Below are 22,173 nucleotides of genomic sequence, written 5' to 3'. Positions count from 1 at the left end.
TCGTGACATGACCTGAGCCAAAGACAGGTGCTTAACCAACTGACCCATGCAGGTGCTCCTATTATGCATGTTATACTTTTAGGTCTCATGAGATGAATAAATTTTTGAATTAATTTATCCATTTCCATGTTTTCTAAATCATTTAATGCTGATTTTTTTTATTATTCACTTCTTTAAATTTGACTTGTATGCTTAATTATTTTCAGGTCTATACATTTATGTCTTTATTCCATGTTAGATGCATCCTACAATTTTTGCTATTAAGCATTCTGATTTTGGTTGTTTTTTTTATAGAGCTTGTGATCTTAATTTTTATTTTCTACATATTTTTACTGTAACTATAGCTTATGTTAAATCCAATATGTTATTGGATTTATGCATCTTTATATACTTGCCCATTCACATTAATATGGGGGTATTTACTTATGTTATTATGTTATGTTATTTTGTTCTATATTTTTCTAATGTAAACAATGCCAAGATTCATTGTATCTGTTTGTAAGTAGTAGCAAATATTCCTGGATGTTACATAGGAAGGATTTCAGAGTGGGATCACTGAATCAACTAATATAAGCTTTTAAAAATCTATTTTATTTTTGAATGACTTTCTAGTAAGTTTTCTATTTTATATCCCTACTAATGAGTTACAATGCCGCTCTGGTTGTTAACTGACAGAGTTGAGTACCTTGCTATTTTGATAAGTGGGTAACAGCTCATGTCATTGGGTACGTCTTGGGGAAAGACAGTTTTAAAGGAATATGGGGAAAAAATAAAATAAATAAAATAAAATAAAATAAAATAAAATAAAATAAAATAAAGGAATATGGGGACCTTTCTAGCCCAGAAATCTTTGAATATTAAAAACTGTCCAAGTAACAATGTTGTTCACTGCTAATACTTTATTTGGAATCTTTGGATCATGGACTCTCAGGCTAAGAGAATACTTTCAAGGTAATATAATGTTGCCAATCTTTGAACCCCTTACCTCAATGTTTCCTACATTACCCCATCATCCGGACTCTCAGTTTTTCTCATGAGAAGTCTAATGTCAAAAAAAAAAAAAAAAGAAGAAGAAGTCTAATGTCATATTTTGTGACTACCATGTTCATTCTCTCAGAATTATTTTATGGCTCCCATTTCTTTGCTAATTTGAAATTTATGAAATAAAATCTGACTGTGAGAATATTTTATATCATTCAATCTACTTGGTATTCATTAGACCCTTTTACTAGGAAAACTCATCATTCAACTAGTCTTCCCTCTCTCCTCTTTCCTGCCTTTGCTTTTCTCAATTTTTCTTTATTCTCTCACTGTCTTTTTATCTCCTTTAAGAATGATAGTGGACCTGCATGACTGATCCTTTATACCACTTTCAGTTATGTCCTATGATTTTTTTCTGTCTTTGCTTTCTTATGTTTATAGATCTTCATTTGCTCTCCCAGTCTTCTATAAAATTTTTAATTGGTGTTTATAGTTTTGTTTTACAAGAACTCTGTTATTCTTTATGCCTTCCTTCCTTCCTTCCTTCCTTCCATCCTTCTTCCTTCCTTCTTCCATCTATTTCTTTCATAATAGCATCCTATTTTTGTGTTACGGATGCATCTTCTCAAATATCTCTTCCAAATATAGTACTTGAATTAATCATCATTATTACTGTACTGAAGGTCACTTCCTTCCTCTCTATCTGCCAGCCATAATCTTGGTGACTTATGTTCCTTTAGGAAAAATGGTGTCCTTTTTTTCTGCAGCCTACTGCTATGCAGTCCATCGTTTTAATTTATTCCTTAATACGATTCCATTCATTCTGTTTTACAGATATTCTTCAGAGTCGTTGCTATACTAATGGTTCTTTCCCCAACTTTAGTGTTGTTATAGTTCTCCAGTCTTTCTGACATTTCAGGAATATTTTGAGAAGGAGAGAAGATAAGCACATATATTCATTTTATCATCTTGAACAGAAAATTGATATTCCTTCTCATAGTTTTCTACAGTTTTACTCTTTCATTTTATCCCAGCTTAATGATCTGTAATTTCTGTTAGTGCTTTCATTATTGTGGTCTAGTAATCCATGCCCTATTGAACTTGCTTGGCAATATGTCTGTTACCTTGTTCCTTTAAAAAAAATTGTGTGTTGGTATTTTATTAATGATAATAGTTCATATATATATTGGGCTCCTACTATGAACAAAACATATGTGTTTTGTGGGTATTAATTCATGTATTCTTTATAATAATCCTATGAGGTAAATACTATTATTATCCCCATTTTACTGTGGGAAACTGAGACAAAGAGAGAATTAGTAAGTTTCTCAAAGTTACTCAGCTGATAAATAGCAGAGCCAGGATTTGAAGCCAAGCATTCTATCCTAGAGCTAGTGCTTTTAAGCTTCATTCCACTTGCTAATTATTGTAGGATCAGATTAAGATTTAGGGAGCTTTGACACTTGAAAGACATGAGCTCCACTATTTGGCATTTTGTCTTTGGCTTTAGACTGGGCACTATAAGTACCTATGGTTAGGTATATCAGTTCAAGAAGATTAAGAATATGGTAGTCTAGAACTGAGGAGAGTTATATAATCCTAATGTTTATAGGCTAAGTCTAGGATTTCAGATCCAGTGAAGCTCAAAGTCCTGGGCAAGCCTTCAATTCTAGCAAAGTCAGCCGTATTAACAGGGAAAGTGGAATTGCTTGGCCTTATATGCAATAACCCCCCACTGAAGAGTCATCCACTACAGGATGTATAACCTGGAAGACTAGAATTCATTGTGAATTACGGTGTGGACATCAAAAACTTTTTGTTTTCCTTTTAACACTATTGAACATTTTTTGACTTGAACATTTTTTGACATATTTATGCATCAGCTTTCTTGAACCTGAAGATACAGATTGTCAGAAATGCTGCTTTATTGGTATATTAGCTCAGATAATTTCACTCTTTACAAACACCAATTTGTGGCAGACAGGCCATATGGTCCATTTCATTTGTTAATTTGGGAGATATTCAGGTGGAATAGCAGAAACCAATTATTTGAGGAGATTACCTTTATTGATTAGTAGTCTGTTTACAATTCTTAGAGGCCCCTAGATATTATTTATTTTCTGCCCTTCCTGAAATCACCAAAAGATGGAAATAGCTATTGAAAAAATATAAGAGAACACAATTTATGTTTCCAAAATCATCAGAGGAAATGTACTAAAATATAATAGCCCACTCACTTCAGGTTGGATGAATTGTGGGAATTAACATTTTTTCTAAACACTACTGGGAAGATCTGTAAGCAACTGATCACAGAAACATTTACATCATAATGAAAATTCCACTGCATCTGGCAGAAGTGATTGCAGTACATGTCATTGCTAGTCCAAACTTCTATTCCAATATGTACCTCCTTCCAGCTGCCACACACCAAGAGCGCATCTGGGAATGCCAGTCAGGAAGCTTAGGGGAAAGGGTTCAAATTGTTTTAGAGCTACATTCTATACCAGAAATGTGCATTTAGTGTAAATATATAGAATCTCACAGGAAATCAAAGTAATCAATAGAATAGTCTACCATTCATAATGACAGCATGCAAAATGAAATATTTTCTCACTGCCTCTGCTTCCTCATTTATAAAAAGAGGTAATAATAATACCTACCTTATATGATTGTTGTGATATTTAAAAAAGGTAATACCTTTATGAGAACAGAGTATGAGACCTAATAAGCATTCAATAAATGTTAGCTGTTATTATTAAATTTAGTTAGTATTATGTTAGCAGCATTATATATTTCTGATCTCATTCACTGTATTCACCAACTCTTCTATTTGACAGTGGAAGGTAAATTTAAAACCGATCTTTTCCAAGCAGTTACCAAATGATATTTCATTAATATTTTTCCTTACCTTGCACAAGATTTTTTCCCAGTTTGATAAGAAACTTCTGACATTTTCTAAACTCTGTGTGTGTGTGTGTGTGTGGTATGCTTTTCTCTTTGCCACTTTGAGCTGCTGGCAAGATCACTGATAAATTTAGCAATATAAACATAAAGTTTCTCCTCCATTTCTGGGCAGGCTGCCTATTCTTTTTGCCAGCCATGTCCAACAAAATCACAAAAATGTGTCTTTAGAGTGAAAGTGTTAAAATAAAAGTGTTAAATAACTGATTAGAGTTGGCTTCCTTGAATTTTTTTTTCATTTTTCCACATTACAGTAAGAATAGTGAATCATTTTATAATTCTTCTCAAGGCAGTTTCCTTCTTTAACCATTTTACTACTTGTTTGCTGGGAATAGTGGTAAGTGGTAGGTGGTTTCTTTACCTGGAAAGATAGATCATGATGTAAGTACATGAGCCTTTTGCTTGTGCATATTTTCAATCTCCAAAGTAGAAGGACTCTCATAATTGAAAAGAGACTTTAAATAATCTAATATCTTAATATATAAACAAGAAGAGAAGGAATATTGTTAACAGTTATCAAAATTTTAAAGTCCACACTTGTGAGATATACGTACATATAGATATTAAAGAAAAGACTGTAGTTTATACATCAGAATTTGTACTCCCAGTGGGAAATCCAGTTATAATCCAGTTAATCCACTAACAATGTCACCTTTTCCTTTAACAATCCTCTAGATAGTAATTTTAACTACCCAATTTCAGTCAGCCTTTAAGGGGTTGGGGAACTTTGAAGACCCAAGCTGTTCCCTCTTGACTTTTCAAATCATGAAATAAAATACACATAGAGAAAGATTCACAAACCAAGTACAACCCCTCATTTACTCCTAGAGCAAATCCCTGTGCAGGCTTCCCTTTAACAGCACTCCAGAAGCCTCTTTGACACTCACAATCTACAAGATCTCTATAACTGAAAGGAAATCACCAGCTTGCCTTTTATGGTAATCATTTCCTTACCTTTTTTTAAAAAAAAAATTTTATCATGCAAGCATAGATCTGTGAACTCCAGAGTTTAAGGTTTCTGTTTTTGAATTTTAATCATGCTTGTCACCACATAACATATAGACAGAATTATACTACGTGAACATGTGTGTAGCTCTCACTTAGACCAAGATATAGAGCATAGTGGAAGGTCTGTGTGGCTCAGAGGTTGAACATCTGCCTTTGGCTCAAGGTGTGATCCAGAGGTCCAGGGATTGAGCTCCCTGTGGGGAGCCTGCTTCTCCCTCTACCTATGTCTCTGACTTCTCTCTGTGTCTCTCATGAATAAATAAATAAAATCATTAAAAAAAAAAAAGAAAGAAATAGAGCATAGCTAACATCTCCAAATCCCTGCCACTTCTATTTCCCTTCCCTTCCCCTGGAGAGGTCACCATTATCCTGAATTCTAACACCAAAGATTAGTTTTTTCTAGTTTTGAACATGATGTAGGAAAAATCATACAATTTGCATTTTTTTGTAGCATCTGGATTTTTTTAATCAATATTATGTTCATGTGATTCATTATTGCATTTCAAAGTGGATTACTAGTAATGCTGTACACTAGGCCATTATATGAATATTCTATTGAATCATTCTGTCCATAGATGTTTCACTGGCTTCTAGATTTTTCTATTATGAAAAATGCAACTATGGAAATTTTAACATATGTCTTTTGATACATATTTCTGAAAGGCTTATATGTTGAGTAAAATTGCTAGATCATAAGATAAAAATATGATCACCTTTAGAAGTTACTTCCAAGTAGCTTTCCAAAGTGGTTATACCTATTTCCACTCCCACAGGTCATATATGAAAGTTCTATTTGCTCTATATTCCAAGAAACAGTTAATATATTCAGTCTTTTCAATATTAGCTCTGAGTGAGGTTTGAACTGACATTTTACTACTCTTGATATTAAGAAAAAATTATATTTTCTTGGTCATTTGGAAATGTATCATGAAGAGCCTGTTCTTTGTAGTTATTCTTATTGTGGTTCATAGTGATTCTCTCATCTGTGGTCTGATTTTTTTTTTTTTGTCAGTTTTGGAACTCTCTCAGTCAATATGCTTTCCATTATGTGACTACCTCATTCTTTTGGGCTCCTCTCCTTTGCTCACTCTTCTGTTTCCATCCTTTTATCCCTCTCTGTTATAGTACAGATACTTTCCTATGACCTATATTCCATTGCATTACTTTTTTCTTCATTTGATTTAGTTTGCTGTTAACTTCATCCATTGCTCTCTTCATTTTACTTACTAGATTTGTTTGTTTCTAAATTTTCCATTTAGTTATATACATATATTTTAAATATTTATTTATTTGAGAGAGAGAGAGAAGAGAGCACAAGCAGGGGAAGTGTCAGAGGGAGAAGAAGAAGCAGGGAGCCCAATGTGGAACTCCATTCCAGGCCCCTGGGATCATGACCTGAACTGAAGGCAGGTGCTTAACTGACTGAGCCACCAAGGTACCCCTAAAAATTTGATTTATTGAGAGAGAAGAAGAGAGAGAGCAAGTGGGGGGAGGGACTGAATCAGAATGAGAGAGAATCTCAAGCAGACTCCACTCTGAGCGCAAAGCCAGACACAGGGCTTGAGATAATGATCTGAGGTGAAATCAAGAATCAAATGCTTAACAGACTGAGCCACCCAGAAGCCTCTCCATTTAGTTATATTTTTATATAACTTATAGTTCAATGACAAAATTCTCAATCTTAATCATAGTACATACAATTACTTTAAAATCTGTGTCTTAAAACTATAATATGTGGGCCCTGTGTGTCCATTCATATTGTTTATTGTTTCTTACTATTTATATTCAACTTGTTTTTTCTTCTTCTTTTTTTAGTTATTGTCTGGTTATGTCTTAATTCTGTTTAGATCATTTATCTTCTTCATAATTTTTTATAGAAATATTTTCAGGTATTAATTATTTTCCATGAAATATTTGCTTTGTTGGTACCTTCAGGATATACTAGCTCTATTATATACATTACTAATGAGGAACTTGAGAAACAGACAAGTCAAGTAGCTTCCATAAAGTCACACAGTAAGAGGCAGAGCCAGAGTTTGAGCAATGGTACTCAAACCCTTACCTAAGTCAATGTACTTTGTCCTATAATATGCAATATAGACCTACTAGCTACCAAACTGGAGAATGGCCACTCAAAATGACTCCTTGGGCACTTTTTATTTGTCAGTCTAAATTAGTGATACATTTTGACTTTGATTGCTAGCAAACAAGTAGACAGTATACTGTAGTATTAGATAATTGATAAACTATAGAGAGCAAGAATTGTTTGAATTTTTTTTAATCCATTTAATAATTAGCATCCATTGTAACTCAGTGTGAGAAGTATCAGAAATAGAGATTGTACTGTCTTATTTAAAGGACAGAGAAATATATAAGAGCATTAGCTCTCTGGGTTTATCTTTAAAATGTGAATCTCTGCTTATGAGGCCAATGTGCAGGATAAGCCCTTCTAATTTTTAGAATACAATATTGAGAAAATATGTATAAATTTGTTTTTGTCTATACATGTGTTATGAATATTTGACATCTATCTTGAAAACTATTATAGGCATTATTACCTCCAGTTTAAATGGTATAAAATTTGAATTCAATGAGTTTGGATAACTTCTCAACCAGCTAGCAGTTAATGGGTCCAGGACTTAACTCCTGTACTGTTTATCCAAAGCAGTTACATTTTCTATTCACAATCCAATCTTCCAGACCTGACAATTGCAACATCAGATTATGATGTGTGTTTAAAATGAGATAATAGAAAGTTCCAGGGTTATCAAAACATCTAATTTGTACTAACAAATGATAGCTGAGTAAGGTGAATTTTATAATTTCTTATTTGATTTTATTTTTTATTTTTTTTTAATTTTTTATTGGTGTTCAATTTACTAACATACAGAATAACCCCCAGTGCCCGTCACCCATTCACTCCCACCCTCCGCCCTCCTCCCCTTCCACCACCCCTAGTTCATTTCCCAGAGTTAGCAGTCTTTACGTTCTGTCTCCCTTTCTGATATTTCCCACACATTTCTTCTCCCTTCCCTTATATTCCCTTTCACTATTATTTATATTCCCCAAATGAATGAGAACATATAATGTTTGTCCTTCTCCGACTGACTTACTTCACTCAGCATAATACCCTCCAGTTCCATCCACGTTGAAGCAAATGGTGGGTATTTGTCATTTCTAATAGCTGAGTAATATTCCATTGTATACATAAACCACATCTTCTTTATCCATTCATCTTTCGTTGGACACCAAGGCTCCTTCCACAGTTTGGCTATCGTGGCCATTGCTGCTATAAACATCGGGGTGCAGGTGTCCCGGCGTTTCACTGCATCTGTATCTTTGGGGTAAATCCCCAATAGTGCAATTGCTGGGTCGTAGGGCAGGTCTATTTTTAACTCTTTGAGGAACCTCCACACAGTTTTCCAGAGTGGCTGCACCAGTTCACATTCCCACCAACAGTGTAAGAGGGTTCCCTTTTCTCCGCATCCCCTCCAACATTTGTTGTTTCCTGCCTTGTTAATTTGCCCCATTCTCACCGGTGTGAGGTGGTATCTCATTGTGGTTTTGATTTGTATTTCCCTGATGGCAAGTGATGCAGAGCATTTTCTCATATGCATGTTGGCCATGTCTATGTCTTCCTCTGTGAGATTTCTCTTCATGTCTTTTGCCCATTTCATGATTGGATTGTTTGTTTCTTTGGTGTTGAGTTTAATAAGTTCTTTATAGATCTTGGAAACTTTATTTGATTTTAAATAGAACTTTATTTAGTCATTGAAAATTTTTTTCATAACATAACATACTGTTTTTTTTTAATTTTAAAATTGTTTTCTCATAGGGAAGTGTATAAAATAAAATTCTACTCATCAACCTCATCATCCAAAAAAATTTCCAGACAGAACGACTTTTCAAAATATAATAAGACCATTTATGATGTGATGCTCCATTTGAGTGGAAAAATGCCACCTGGAATTAATTCAAGTCAGTCCTTACCTGAGGATTACACTGAAAGGGTGATTCAACTTCATTCTCAACATTCTTCACTTCTTGACTTTCTCATGTAAGAGCATGAATGTGCTAATTTAAGCATGTAATTTTGGCTTGGATAGATACATAAGTAAATGGGTAGATAGGTAGATTTTGATATTATTTGTCTTTTTTATAATATATTTACCATGTTTCCAGTATATGCATAATCCTGTAATATATACTCTGGAAAGATAATGGAAAATAAACATTTCATAGACTATTGAATTGGCAACTTAAGGCATTCATTCCCAAGCTTTATCATCAATCCATATCATTGTGAGAGCATGTTAAACAGGTTTCTGGCCCTTACCCACAGATTTATGATGTTAATTTGCATTTATAAGGAGTTTTAGGTGATATTGATTTCTTCTGGTCCATGACCTCATTTTGAGTTTTCTTACCTAGACAAATATATAAGTTCATAGAACTAAAAAGGGATGATACCAATAAGTTTATTTCTCAGAATATTGTTAGTATAATCTCAAGTTATACTATGAATTTTTAGTCCACATAGTTGTCTTTCAATATTAAAATAATCAGCAGGTGAAAATTTCCATAACTGGTTGACAGAAAATATAGGAAAAATATTTGTCATTATAATGTCTGTGTTCCTCTGCAGAGATTATAAATGGTGAGTGGCCAAGAAATAGAAAAGCAGTGTTCATTAAAAGTCTGAGGAGAGTACTGGTGAATTTATATTAATTCTTTTGCTTATATTTGCAGTATCCTTATCCACTGGAACATCCATAACCATGCTTCTATATCACTAAAATAACATTTGTTACTTGTAATTATTATGCAGTAGGGTTCATATTTTTGAAATATATTGCTGTGTCATTATATCATTGCTTCTTTGTGTATGGAATCTATTCCATAGTTGGCCAGAAATGTTCACCTACCTTAGCAGGGGTGGGGATGGAGGGTAACAAAAGGAATCTCAAAGCAGGAATGCAAATGAAAAATTTGGTGTTCAAAAATTTTTTTTTAATTTCCAAATCAGAATTTTTGAGTCTCTAGCAATATTATGGTCTTAAAAATTAGACATGATATACAGAGAAACAGGAATATGACAGCAGAGTAGGAGTACTCTAGACTTGTCTCCTTCCATGAACATAACCAGGTAACTATCAAATCATCCTAAATACCCCAGAAATTGACCTGAAGACTGATAGAACAAGGAAAGGGAGGAAGAGGCCACATTGAAGAAGGTAGGAAGTATGGAGATACGGTTTAGGAGAGAAATCAATCTTGGGTGCTACTGAGGGGAGGGAGCCAGGGTCACTGAGAATGGTGAGAGAGGAAGACACAGGGAACACAAAAAGAGAATGTTTCCCCATAGCCATTGGCTTGGAAAATGAAAGGTACAGATTTTCATGAGTTTTTGCAACCAGGGGGCCTTAAACACTGGAGTTTTAAATATCAGTGGGCTTGGCTGTGATACAGCCTGGAAAGCACTGTGCTACTTTGGAGAGAAGGCAGGCAAACAACCCAAGGGCATACAGTGTGGAAAGAACAAGGTAAAGAACGACTGGGGCACACATTGGGGAGATCATTTGCCCCTCTCTGTGTGTCCCTGAGAAAGCAGCATTCACAGAGACACCTGTCCAGGAACAAAGGAGCTTGCTGGTGCCATTTCCCTCCCCTGCCCCTCACCATAAGCACAGAACCATCAGTGGGAAGCAGCCCAGAATGACACTGGCTGTCTAACTTGCTTATACTAAGCCTCCTCCCCTTCACTCCAGTGAGATTGCTCTTCTCAGTCATGTTTGCATCAGTTCCAAGCCGGCAGATTCCTCTTCCAGAAGACTGGTACAAATCCCAGTCTACACCACATCTCCCAAACAGAGAGTTTTGCAGTACCTTAGTTCCAGTGGAGATAGTGACAGGTCTCATTTCACAAGCAAACCAAAGCATACCTAGTTAAAACTCACCATGTTCAGGCCAGGGACCAAACACTGCCCACATCAGGCAAGGAAAGCTTTTGCAGATGACTGACCTAAAGATAAAGTGACCAGGACACAGCAGCAGCACACATGCAGCACACAGCAGAGACATTCCCTAAAGAGCCAAGGCCTGAGCACTACATGATTTTTCTTCATAAGGCTAGGAGTAGGAGAAATAATTGCCTTTTCTAATTAAAAAAAAAAAAAAAAAAAGCAGGCAGGGACTTAGACAGAATGAGAAGACAGAAGAATTTATCCCAAATGAAAGAAAAAGATAAGATCACAGACAGAGATCTAAGTGAAACAGAGATGACTAACATGCTGATGGAGAATTTAAAGTAATGATCATAAGGATACTCACTGGACTTGAGGAAAGAATAGAAAACATTGGTAAGACCCTTACCACAGAGATAGAAGAATTAAAAAAGAGTCAGTCAGAGATGAAGAGATGAAGAGTGCAATAAATGAGATTAGAAACACATTTGACTCAATGAACAGCAGGCTGGAAGAAGCAGAGGAATTAAATAATGACCTAGAATACAAAGAAATGGAAAACAATAAAGCTGAACAAAAGAGAGAAAGAATTATGCAAACATAGGGAATGCAGTGCCTCCATCCAACATAATAACATTCGTATAGGATTCCCAGAAGAAGAAGAGAGAAAAAGGGGAAGAAAATTTGTTTGAGGAAATAATAGCTAAAACCTTCCGTGATCTGGAAAAGGAAACAGACATCCCAATCCAGGAGGCACAGAGAACCCCCAACAAAATCAACAAAAGCAGGCCAACACCAAGACATATTATACTTAAATGTGCTGAATATAATGATAAAGAAAATTCTTAAAAGCATTAAGACAAAAGAAGTCATTAACTTACAAGAGGAAGCCCATAAGGCTAGCTGGGGATTCTTCAACAAAATCTTGGCAAGCCAGAAGAGAGTGGCATGATATATTCAAAGTGCTGAAAGGGAAAATCTGAAGCCAAGAATACTCTATCCAGCAAGGCTGTCATTCAGAATAGGAGAGATAAGCATTTCCCCAGACAAAAACTAACGGAGTTTGTGACCACTAAGCTAGCCTTGCAAGAAATATTAAAGAATACTTTTTGAGTGGAAAGGAGAGGCCAAAAGTGACAGTACAGGGCAGCCCGGGTGGCTCAGCAGTTTAGTGCCACTTTCAGCCCAGGGCGTGATCCTGGAGACCCGGGATCAAGTCCCACGTCAGGCTCCCTACAGGGAGCCTGCTTCTCCCTTGGCCTGTGTCTCTGCCTCTCTCTCTCTCTGTTGCTCATGAATAAATAAATAAAATGTTTTTTTAAAGTATTCAAAAGTGACAGTACAAATGCAGGAAACATGAAAGCAGTAAAAATGAATACTTCTGCAAAAAAATCAGTCAAAGAACTCACCAAAAAAAGGGTATAAAATATACTAACATATGCCTAAGACATGGAGAGGAGAGAATAATAGGTTCAAACTTAAATGACCATCAACTTAATGTAGACTGCTATATGCAGGAGAGGTTAGATACAAACCAAATGGTAACTATATATAACTATATAACTATATAACAACTATATAACTATATATATATATATATATATATATATATATATATATATATATATAAACATGTAAAGAATAAAGAGAAAGAAATACAAATATATCACTGAAGAAAATAAGCAAAAAAATAAAGACAAAAGGTCAGAGAAAATTTTCAGAAACAACCACAAAACAAGTACTAAAATGGTAATACATACTTATCAGTAATTACTTTGAATGTAAATGGACTAAAAGCTCTAATCAGAAGGCATAGGGTGTCAGAATGGATAAAAAAAAATATAAGACTCATCTATATGCTGCTTATAAGAGACTCATTTTAGACCTAAGGACATTTGCAGATTGAAAGTCAAGGGATGGAGAAATATTTATCATGCAAATAGATGTCAAAAGAAAGGCAGAGTAGCAATATCTACATTGGAAAAACTGGACTTTAAAACAAAGACTGTAACAAAAGACAAAGAAGGTCACTACATCGTAAGAAAGGGGACAACCCAACAAGAAGATATAACAATTGAAAATATTTATGCACCCAAGATGGGAGCACAGAAATACAGAAAGTAGTTAATAACAAACATAAAGGAACTAACCAATAATAATACAATAATAGTCAAAGACTTTTAACACCCCACTTACATCAATGGACGGATCAGCTAAATAGAAAGTCAACAAGAAAACAATGACTTTGAATGACACACTGGACCAGATGGACTTAGCAGATGTATTCAGAACATTTCAACCTAAAACAGCACAATATACATTTTTTCAAGTGCACATGGAACATTCTCGAGAATACATCACATAGTAGGCCACAAAACAAACCTCAACAAATACAAGAAGAAAGAAGTCATACCATGCACCTTTTCTGACCACCACACTGTGAAACTAGAAGGCAACCACAAGAAAAATCTGGAAAGATAACAAATACGTGGAAGTTAAATAACATGCTACTAAATAATGAATGAGTCAACTAGGAAATCAAAGAAGAAATGAAAAGATACATGGAAACAAATGAAAATGGAAACACAGTGGTCTAAACCCTTTGGGATGCAATAAAAGAGGTCCTAAGAGAGAATATATAGCAATACAAGCCTACCTCAAGAAGCAAGAAAAATCTCAAACAACCTAACTTTATACCTAAATGAGCTAGGAAAAAAAAAAAAAACAGCCTAAACCAGAAGGAAGGAAATAATAATTAGAGCAGAAATAGATGATAAAGAAACTAAAAGAACAGTAGAACACATGAATGAAACCAGAAGCTGGTTCTTTGAAAAAATTAATAAAATTGATAAACTTGTAGCCAGATTTAGCAAAAGGAAAACAGAAAGGACCCAAATAAATAAAATTATAAATGAGAGAGAAGAAATAATGACTGACAGCACAGAAATGCAAATAATCATAAGAGAATATTATGAAAAACTATATGCCAATAAACTGGACAAGCTAGAAGAGAAGGATAAATTCCTAGAAACAGATGAATCACCAAAACTGAATCAGGAACAGATAGAAAATTTGAACAGACTGATAAACAGTAAAGAAATGGAATCAGTAACCAAAAAACCCCCAACAAACAAAAGTCCAGGACCACAGGGCTTCACAAGTGAATTCTATCAAACATTTAAAGAAAAGTTAATACCAATTCTTCTCAAACTATTCCCAAAAAATAGAGATGGAGGAAAAATTTCCAAATTCGTTCCTTGAGACCAGCATTACCCAGATAGCAAAACCTGATAAAGACACCACAAAAAAAAAAAAAAAGAACTACAAGCCAATATCTCTGATGAACAGATATGCAAAAATCCTCAATAAAATAAGCCAAATTCAACAAAAAATTTAAATATTCACCACAATCAAGTGGGATTTATGCTTGGGCTACAAGGGTGGTTTAGTATCTCCAAATCAATCAGTGTAGTACATCACATCAATAAGAGAAAGTAAAAGAACTATATGATCTTTTCAACAGATGCAGAAAAAGTATTTGACAAAGTACAACATCCATTCATGATAAAGAAAAAAAAAAAGAAAAGAAACCAAAACACCTCACCAAAGTAGATTTAGAGGGAATGTACCTCAACATAAAAAGGCCATATATGAAAAACCCACAGCTAATATCATGCTAAATAGGGAAAAACAGAGCTTTTCCTCTACAGTCAGGAACAAGACAGGAATATCCACTGTCACTACTTCTATTCAACATAGTACTGGAAGTCCTAGCCACAGTAATCAGAAAACAAAAAGAAATAAAAAGCATCCATATTGGCAAGGAAGAAGTAAAACTTTCACTATTTGCAGATGACATGATGCTATATATTGAAAACCCAGAAGACTCCACCAAAAAAACTGCTAGAACTGGTACACAAATTCAGTAAAATTGCAGGATATAAAATCGACCAAAATCTGTTGCATATCTATATACTAATAATGAAGCAGCAAAAAAAAAAGGGGGGGGATCAATCCTTTTTACAATTGCACCAAAAACATTAAGATACCTAGGGAAAAAAAACCTGACCAAAGAGGTGAAAGACTTGTACTTGGAAACTACAAAACTTCAGTGAAAGAAATTGAAGACAACTCAAATAAATGGAAAGACATTCATGCTCATGGATTGGAAGAAAAATTTTTTTAAATGTCTATACTACTCAAAGCAATCTACACATTTAATGCAATCCCTATCAAAACACCAATAGCATTTTTCACAGAGCTAGAACAAACAATCCTGAAATTTGTATGGAACCACAAAAGAACCTGAATAGCCAAGGCAATCTTGAAAAAGAAAAGCAAAGCTGAAGGCATCACAATTCTGGACTTCAAGTTATATTACAAAGTTGTGGTTATCAAAACAGTATGGTACTGTCATAAAAATGAACATATAGATCAATGGAACAGAATAGAAAACTCAGAAATAAACCAACAATTATTTGGTCAATTAATCTTTGACAAAGCAGAAAAGAATATGCCATGGGAAAAAGACTGTCTCCTCAACAAATAGTGTTGAGGAAACTGGACAGCAACAGGCAGAAGAATGAAACTGGACCACTTTCTTACACAAGTTAGAAAACTAAATTCAAAGTGAATTAAAGATCCAAATGTGTGAACTGAAACCATAAAAATCCTAGAGAAGAACACAGAAGAACACCTCTTTGACATCAGCTGTAGCAACTTCTTTCTAGATATGTCTCCTGAGGCAAGGGAAACAAAAGCAAAAATCAACTATTGTACTACATCAAAATAAAAAGCTTCTGTACAGCAAAGGAATCAATCAACAAAGCTAAAGGGCAACCTACCTAGGTTGCCCTTCTTCTTCCTACTGCAAGGGAGAAGATACTTTCAAATGACATATCTGATAAAGGTTAATATCCAAAATTTATAAAGAATTTAATACTCAGAACATAAATAATTCAATGAAAAAATGGGCAGAAGACATGAATAGATATTTTTCCAAAGAAGACATATAGATGGTCAACAAACACATGAAAAGGTCTTCAAAATCACTGATCATAAGGGACTACAAATCAAAACTACAATGACGTATCACCTCACACCAGTCAGAATGGCCAACATCAACAACAGAAGAAACAACAAGTATTGCTGAGGGTGTGGAGAACGGGAACCCTCTTGCACTGTTGGTGGGAATGCAAACTGGTGCAGCCACTGTGGAAAACATGAAGCTTCTTTAAAAAGTGAAAAATAGAACTAACTACCCTACAATTCAGCAATCACACTACAAGGTATTTTCCCAAAGAATATTAAAAAAAGGTATTTTTCAAAAGAAGATAAAATACTAATTCAGAGGGATACATACACCCCAATGTTTATAGCTGCATTATTTATAATAGCCAAATTATGAAAATAGCCCAAGTGTCCATCAACTGATGAGTTGATAAATAAGTGGTATATACATATACAAACACACTGGATTATTACTCAGCCATAAAGAGGAAATCTTGCCATTTGCAGTGACGTGGATGGAGCTAGGGAGTATAATGCCAAGTGAAATTAGTAATAAAAAGACAAATACTATATATGATTTCACTCATATGTAGAATTTAAGAAACAAAACAAATGAGCAGAGGGGAAAAAGAGGCAAACCAAGAAACAAACTCTTAACTATAGAAAAGAAACTAATGGTTACCAGATGGGTTTGGTTGGGGAATGGGTAAAATAGGTGATGGGAATTAAGGAGTGCACTTGTTGTGATGAGCATCAGATACTGTATGCAAGTGTTGAATCACTATATTGTACCCCTGAAGCTATTATTACACTGTATTTTTAACTAACTGGAATTTAAATAAAAACTTTTAAAAATTTAGAGATGGAGCTGAACAAATTATTTTCTTCATTTCTTAGGTGCTGCCGTGTGAATAGTCAAAACTGGCTTGAGTTTCTTGTGACTTGTAAGGGACCTAGAAGTTTCTAATTCACTGAAGGGAACTGAGTTAAGACCCAGGCAGCCTGTTATGGAGGCTGACTAAATGAGAGGGACTCCACTAAAGAGACAGGAGGGTAGGAGTTGAAGCCGTGGTATGAATGACAAATATATGAGAACTGGAGTGTGGCTGAGTCAGTTTTGAGAGACCTCTTGGTCCTCAATTGAGGAGGAGGAGAAATGCAAGATCCTCATCTCAGGCCTCAGCAGCAATTACCCACATGGCAACTGGTTCCAGGCAGTGATAGGGGGTATCGCCAAAGAGACTGGAGATCCAGAAAAGTAATCACAGACTTGCTTGTAGAAAGGTATAAGTGTCCCTCTCACCTACTTCGTGTAAGCATAAATGTAGGACTGATCCATGTTCTGAGAGGCCTTACACAATTTGGAGATCCCTCCTTTATAAATTAACATCAAATTAAAAATACAAACTTTAGCAACATGGCTTTAGAAGAAACTCATGAATGTGATGAAAACTAAAGTTGAAGCTTTATTTACTACACAATAAATCTCTCTTTGTTGTTGTCATTGTGTGTGTGGGTGGGGGGAGGTCTGAAATTTTGATTGCTTGTCCCATAGAACAGAATTACTATAAGGAGACTGTTCAAGTTAGAAGACTCTAAAATATATGAACATTTAAGTCTAGGTTTTCTTCCTAATCCTATATATCTAATCTGGTTGAGAGAATGATAAAGATTTTATCAGCTAACGAAAATAGCACAGCTGTGTGTAACTTTGTCAATTATTTTCAATACCACTGACTTATTCATAGGTGAGTATACCTCCCTAATTTGTGTGCAAGCTGGGGGCAGGAAGCACATCTCATTCATCTGGCATCTCTAATACCCAGGGTCCTTAATAACAAAGAATGGGGCCAATGTTCATTAAATATTTATGTATTAAGATTGTCTTTCACAGAGCTTGCTTTTTGAGCTTGTGTGGTGAAAGGAATAAAACTTTGAAATTGGGTCTCAGGATAGTCATATAGGAATGGAGAAAATGTTGTGAAATATGAAAAATTAGGGATAAGAGAAGATAAGGTAAAGCACTTGAATTCCAGGAGAAAAGGTGTAACCAGTGAGAGAGGATTGAATTGGGAAAAGATGGAGTATATACTATGAAAGTTATACATTGAACTTTATTGATAATATTAAACTGTAAATTCTTAAAAATAACTAATTATTAAGGCATTTATTCCCCTGTATCCATATCAGTTTGCCCTGGCTGCCAATAACAGACTGGAAGGCTTAAACAACAGAAATTTGTTTTCCTACAGTTCTGGGGGCTGGAAATGCAAGATCAAGGTGTTGGCAGATTGGTTCTCTCCTGAGGCCTCTGGCTTGCAGACTTTCTCTCTGTCCTCACATGGTCTTTCCTCTGTGTGCACATACCCCTAAATGTCTCTCGGTGTGTCCAAATTTCATGGTCATATGTGGACACCAGGAAGTTTGGATTAGGGCTTATCCTAATACCTCATTTTATCTTAATTGCCTCTTTAAAGGCCTTGACTCCAAATACAGTCACATTCTGAAGTACCCGTGTAAGGATTTCAACATGTGACTTTTGAGGGGGGAAACAATTCAGCCCATAAAAATGTCATATGTGTTGTAATAACTATTTTGAAAGCAGTTATTATATTTTGTAATACATTTTTATCCTTATATTTGAAAGAATATACTTAATGTTTCTTGTCATTTGTGCATGTTATGGAATGAATTGGGTCTCCCTCTAATTCACATGTTGAAGCCCTAACCCCCAATGCAACTGTATTTGGAAACAGGACCTTTAAGAATGTAATCATGGTTCATGATATAAAGATGGGACTCTAAGCTGTCTGCAAGCCAGGAAGAGAATGTTCACAAGCAACCAAATTTTCCAACATCTTGTTCTTGGACTTCTTGTCTCCACAACTGTGAGAAAATAAATTTCTATTGTATATGCAGCCTGCTGTATTCTGTTATGACAGACCAAGCTAACACAATGCCTAATATCCTTTGATATAACTTCATTTATTTATATGCAACAATAATTTTATGATATAATTAACTTTCACTGAAAAAACAAACTATTTTGGTTCATAATTTCCATAATATAAAACTATAAAACAGAAGCAGAACAAAACCACTATTTATCCTGCATTGAAACTGTAATGTAGGATATCACATAATATAAAACTATTATACCTCTTTCTAATACCATTGATTTTTAAATAAATTTTTCATTCACAAAAATAAATACACTTAGGAAACCAACTCACCGCCCTTTATAATTAAATTTAATTCCATTTGTCATTTCATTTCTTTTATCTTTAAAAAAATTATATCCTTCTTACTTATACATGACCACTATGGTATCTTATTTAATGGAATTGCATCTAAGAATGAAAATATTTTAAAGCAGCAGTCTAAGAGTGATTCTGGGAGAATTCACTGAAGTTGGGTAAAAAAGCATGGCTTTTGAACTAGGTAGACGCAGGCTTAAATTCTAGGTCTTTTGTACTCCTGTGACTTTCCACAAGTTAATCTGTTTAAGCTTCAATTTCAATATCTGTAAAGTTGAAGATGATAATTCGAAACTTGGTAAACAATAGAGTTAGAAATAATAGAGTAAGTATTATATGACACACTGTAGATGATGATGATGAGGAGGAGGAGGAGGATGAATTTAAGTACAATAAACTGTGAACTATGGCTTTCATATGCTAAAATGTTTCCTTAAGTTTCTTCAATATGATAGCCATTAGCAACATACTGAAAACTGATTCTTGTGATACCATTATCACTGAAATAGAATATTTTAAAAATCTGTTGCTGTATTAGAGAGAAACATTTTATTGACATAAAATGTCCAGAAAACCAATATTTATCAAGCATGTCTTTATTAGATAAAATAGGTACATTTTAAAAGGTTTTGTAATTTTAAAATTGAAAGTACATAACTTTTGTTTTAATTTTACCATGTCCTACTCTTGGTCTTTGATGATTGATTTATTAAAGTAAATGCTTTAATTCAATAAGGCAAACATTCTAATGCTATTTTTATTTTAGAAGGTTGTGTTTAGAAGACTTTTCTTTTAGAAGGTTTTAATTATAATTATTATTTACCAAAAGAAAGAAAGTAGTGTTCTAATATCTAATGAAGTATTAACTGTGAATTGAAGGAAAACGTCAGACACTTAAATAAATCTTTATTGTTTGTGCACTATAGAAATGAAACAGTTTTCTGATAGTGTCATTAAATTCTGTGGTACTTGGAATTGTCATGTTATTCTTGCAGCACTTTTGTTGGTTAGCTCCCAGTGAGTGGTCTTGACATTTACATGGTAGTTTCTGTTTTGACATTTTATGGTGTGAGGACACAATTATGGAAGAATGATTTTGGACTTAATGCCAAGCCATTCAAATTTATTGTTCTTTTATCAGCAAATAGATGCTTATCAGGATATGTCGACCGTGATAAAATTCCTCAATATTTAAGTATAGCAATATGGTTCTTAAAATTGAGTCATTGATCTAAGATTCATGCATATGTTTCATCATGCAAATAAATGTACTAAATTCAAAGTAATCATAAATGTTATTAGCTTTCACATTTGAATTTGATGACAGTGGGTAAGGACTTTTATACAAGTGAAATTATATTGATTTTGTACAATAAATGAGAAATTCAAAAATCTTTAGAGATCAAATTGAGAATTTAATAACTCATTACATCTAATTTTATTATGTTCTACTTAGTGTAAACCTGGAAGAAATATTCAAATGGAAAACCTAGATTTTAAAAGTGTGATAAAATCAATTAGGCAACTCAACACTCTAAAACTACTGAGCAGACATAATAAAATCTATTGATAAAGACAATCGTAAATACTGCCTTAGGGACTGATGAAGTTAGGTCTTGAGATATATTCAAAATGAAAAGAAGACAAGTCTCATGTAGGAGAGGAAAAGTAATTTCCCCTGTACCCTTCTAGGTTCTTGGATGAGACCAACCTCCCCCCCCCCCCCCCGCCATAATAAAAGGACAGGAGGAAAAGAATTTGATTATGTATGTATGTAAGTACAGTGGCACCACAAAGATTTGAGACTCAAAAGTCAGCCAAAAGATGAGGCTTCTATACCATTCTGAGCTATGGAAAAGGGTAGGAGCTTAGGGCTTTAAAGAGAGAAGGGGGCCAAGAGGGGGAGGAGGTAATTCAGGAATGGTGAGAGGAGGAAATATTTGTTACACAAAGGTTACCCTGTCACACAGATAAATCTCTAAGGTGAAAAAGTTATCTCCTCACAATAGATCTCTTCCTGGTGGGGCCCCTTTTCTAATGTAAAATTTTAAAATAAATGTGTGTTTTCCCTTACAAAAGGGTGACTTCTACCCTGTATTTAGAGCTTCTCCCTTTCTGCAGATTCTCCAAATAATTGGCATGCCAAAGAGGTATATTTTGGGATGGAATATTCTGCTACCCTTCACTTCATAATAGTGTCGGTAAAATGCTGTGAAAGAACAAAATACACCTGAGTAAATTTTAAAGCTCTTATCAGTCTTATTTTGGAATTCATGAACTGGGCAGCATCCAATCTAGCAGACAGAAGGAAGCTGAAGAGCTGTACAAGGCAAGAGATTTTATAGGCAGAAAGAAGCAAGAACAAGGAAGTCGTACTTACAATATGGGGAAGCAGCATATGCTGTCCCAAAATGTGCCACTTTGGCATGGGGATTATTTTGAGCTGAAGGCCACTGAGTCCCAGCAGACTCAGGAAAAGCTTTTTACCTCTCCCTTAATTGCCTACAAGCATTTACAGAGGGCCTGTACCAGGAAGAGAACGATTACCAGAGATAACTTTTTATATCAGACTTTACTACCTGGCATGGCAAATGATTGTTTACCAAACATTTGCTCTTCTAGTATTCCTGTGAATTGTCTTCCTCCCCTTTGAAGACCCAGGCCCCACCCCCTTCTCCTTACCTTCAACTGTCTGACTGCCTCTCAGTCTTCACGTCTTTGTGGGGCTCTCCTAGATATGTAATTAAATCTAAGGGTTTTTTTTCCCCTCTTAATGTATCTTATGTCAATTTGATTATTGGACTAGCAAAAAAACATAGAAGGTAAAGAGGGAAAAGTTTTCTATTCCTACAGCACAAAAGCAGATTGGTTATTGCAAAGTTACTTTCTCTAGGAGGGATGGTAGGGGTCTGTCAGGCAGACTACCTAACTAATGCTGCTCAGGGGATTCCTGATTGACTGGTTTAAGATTCCATTTCTGGGAGAGCCAAAAT

General features: G+C 34.8%; 1 protein-coding gene across 5 annotated transcripts in view; it reads left to right on the top strand.

The window, feature by feature from the left end:
- Positions 1–22,173, top strand: part of CFAP47 (cilia and flagella associated protein 47) — a 513,403-nt gene that overhangs the window by 167,397 nt on the left and 323,833 nt on the right. For all 5 annotated transcript variants that reach the window (XR_013374394.1, XR_013374395.1, XM_077887395.1 and 2 more), the window contains exon 30: positions 8,786–9,007. Coding sequence is in view for 3 of the 5 variants with exons in the window: in XM_077887395.1 (XP_077743521.1) it covers positions 8,786–9,007 (222 nt within the window). In the remaining 2 variants the exon portion in view is untranslated. The remainder of the gene's footprint in view (positions 1–8,785; positions 9,008–22,173) is intronic.

Source organism: Canis aureus, chromosome X (assembly GCF_053574225.1).
Source record: "Canis aureus isolate CA01 chromosome X, VMU_Caureus_v.1.0, whole genome shotgun sequence".
Lineage (NCBI taxonomy): Eukaryota > Metazoa > Chordata > Mammalia > Carnivora > Canidae > Canis > Canis aureus.
The sequence above is the reverse complement of the archived record's forward strand: the minus strand, read 5'-3'. Positions and strand labels throughout refer to the sequence as shown.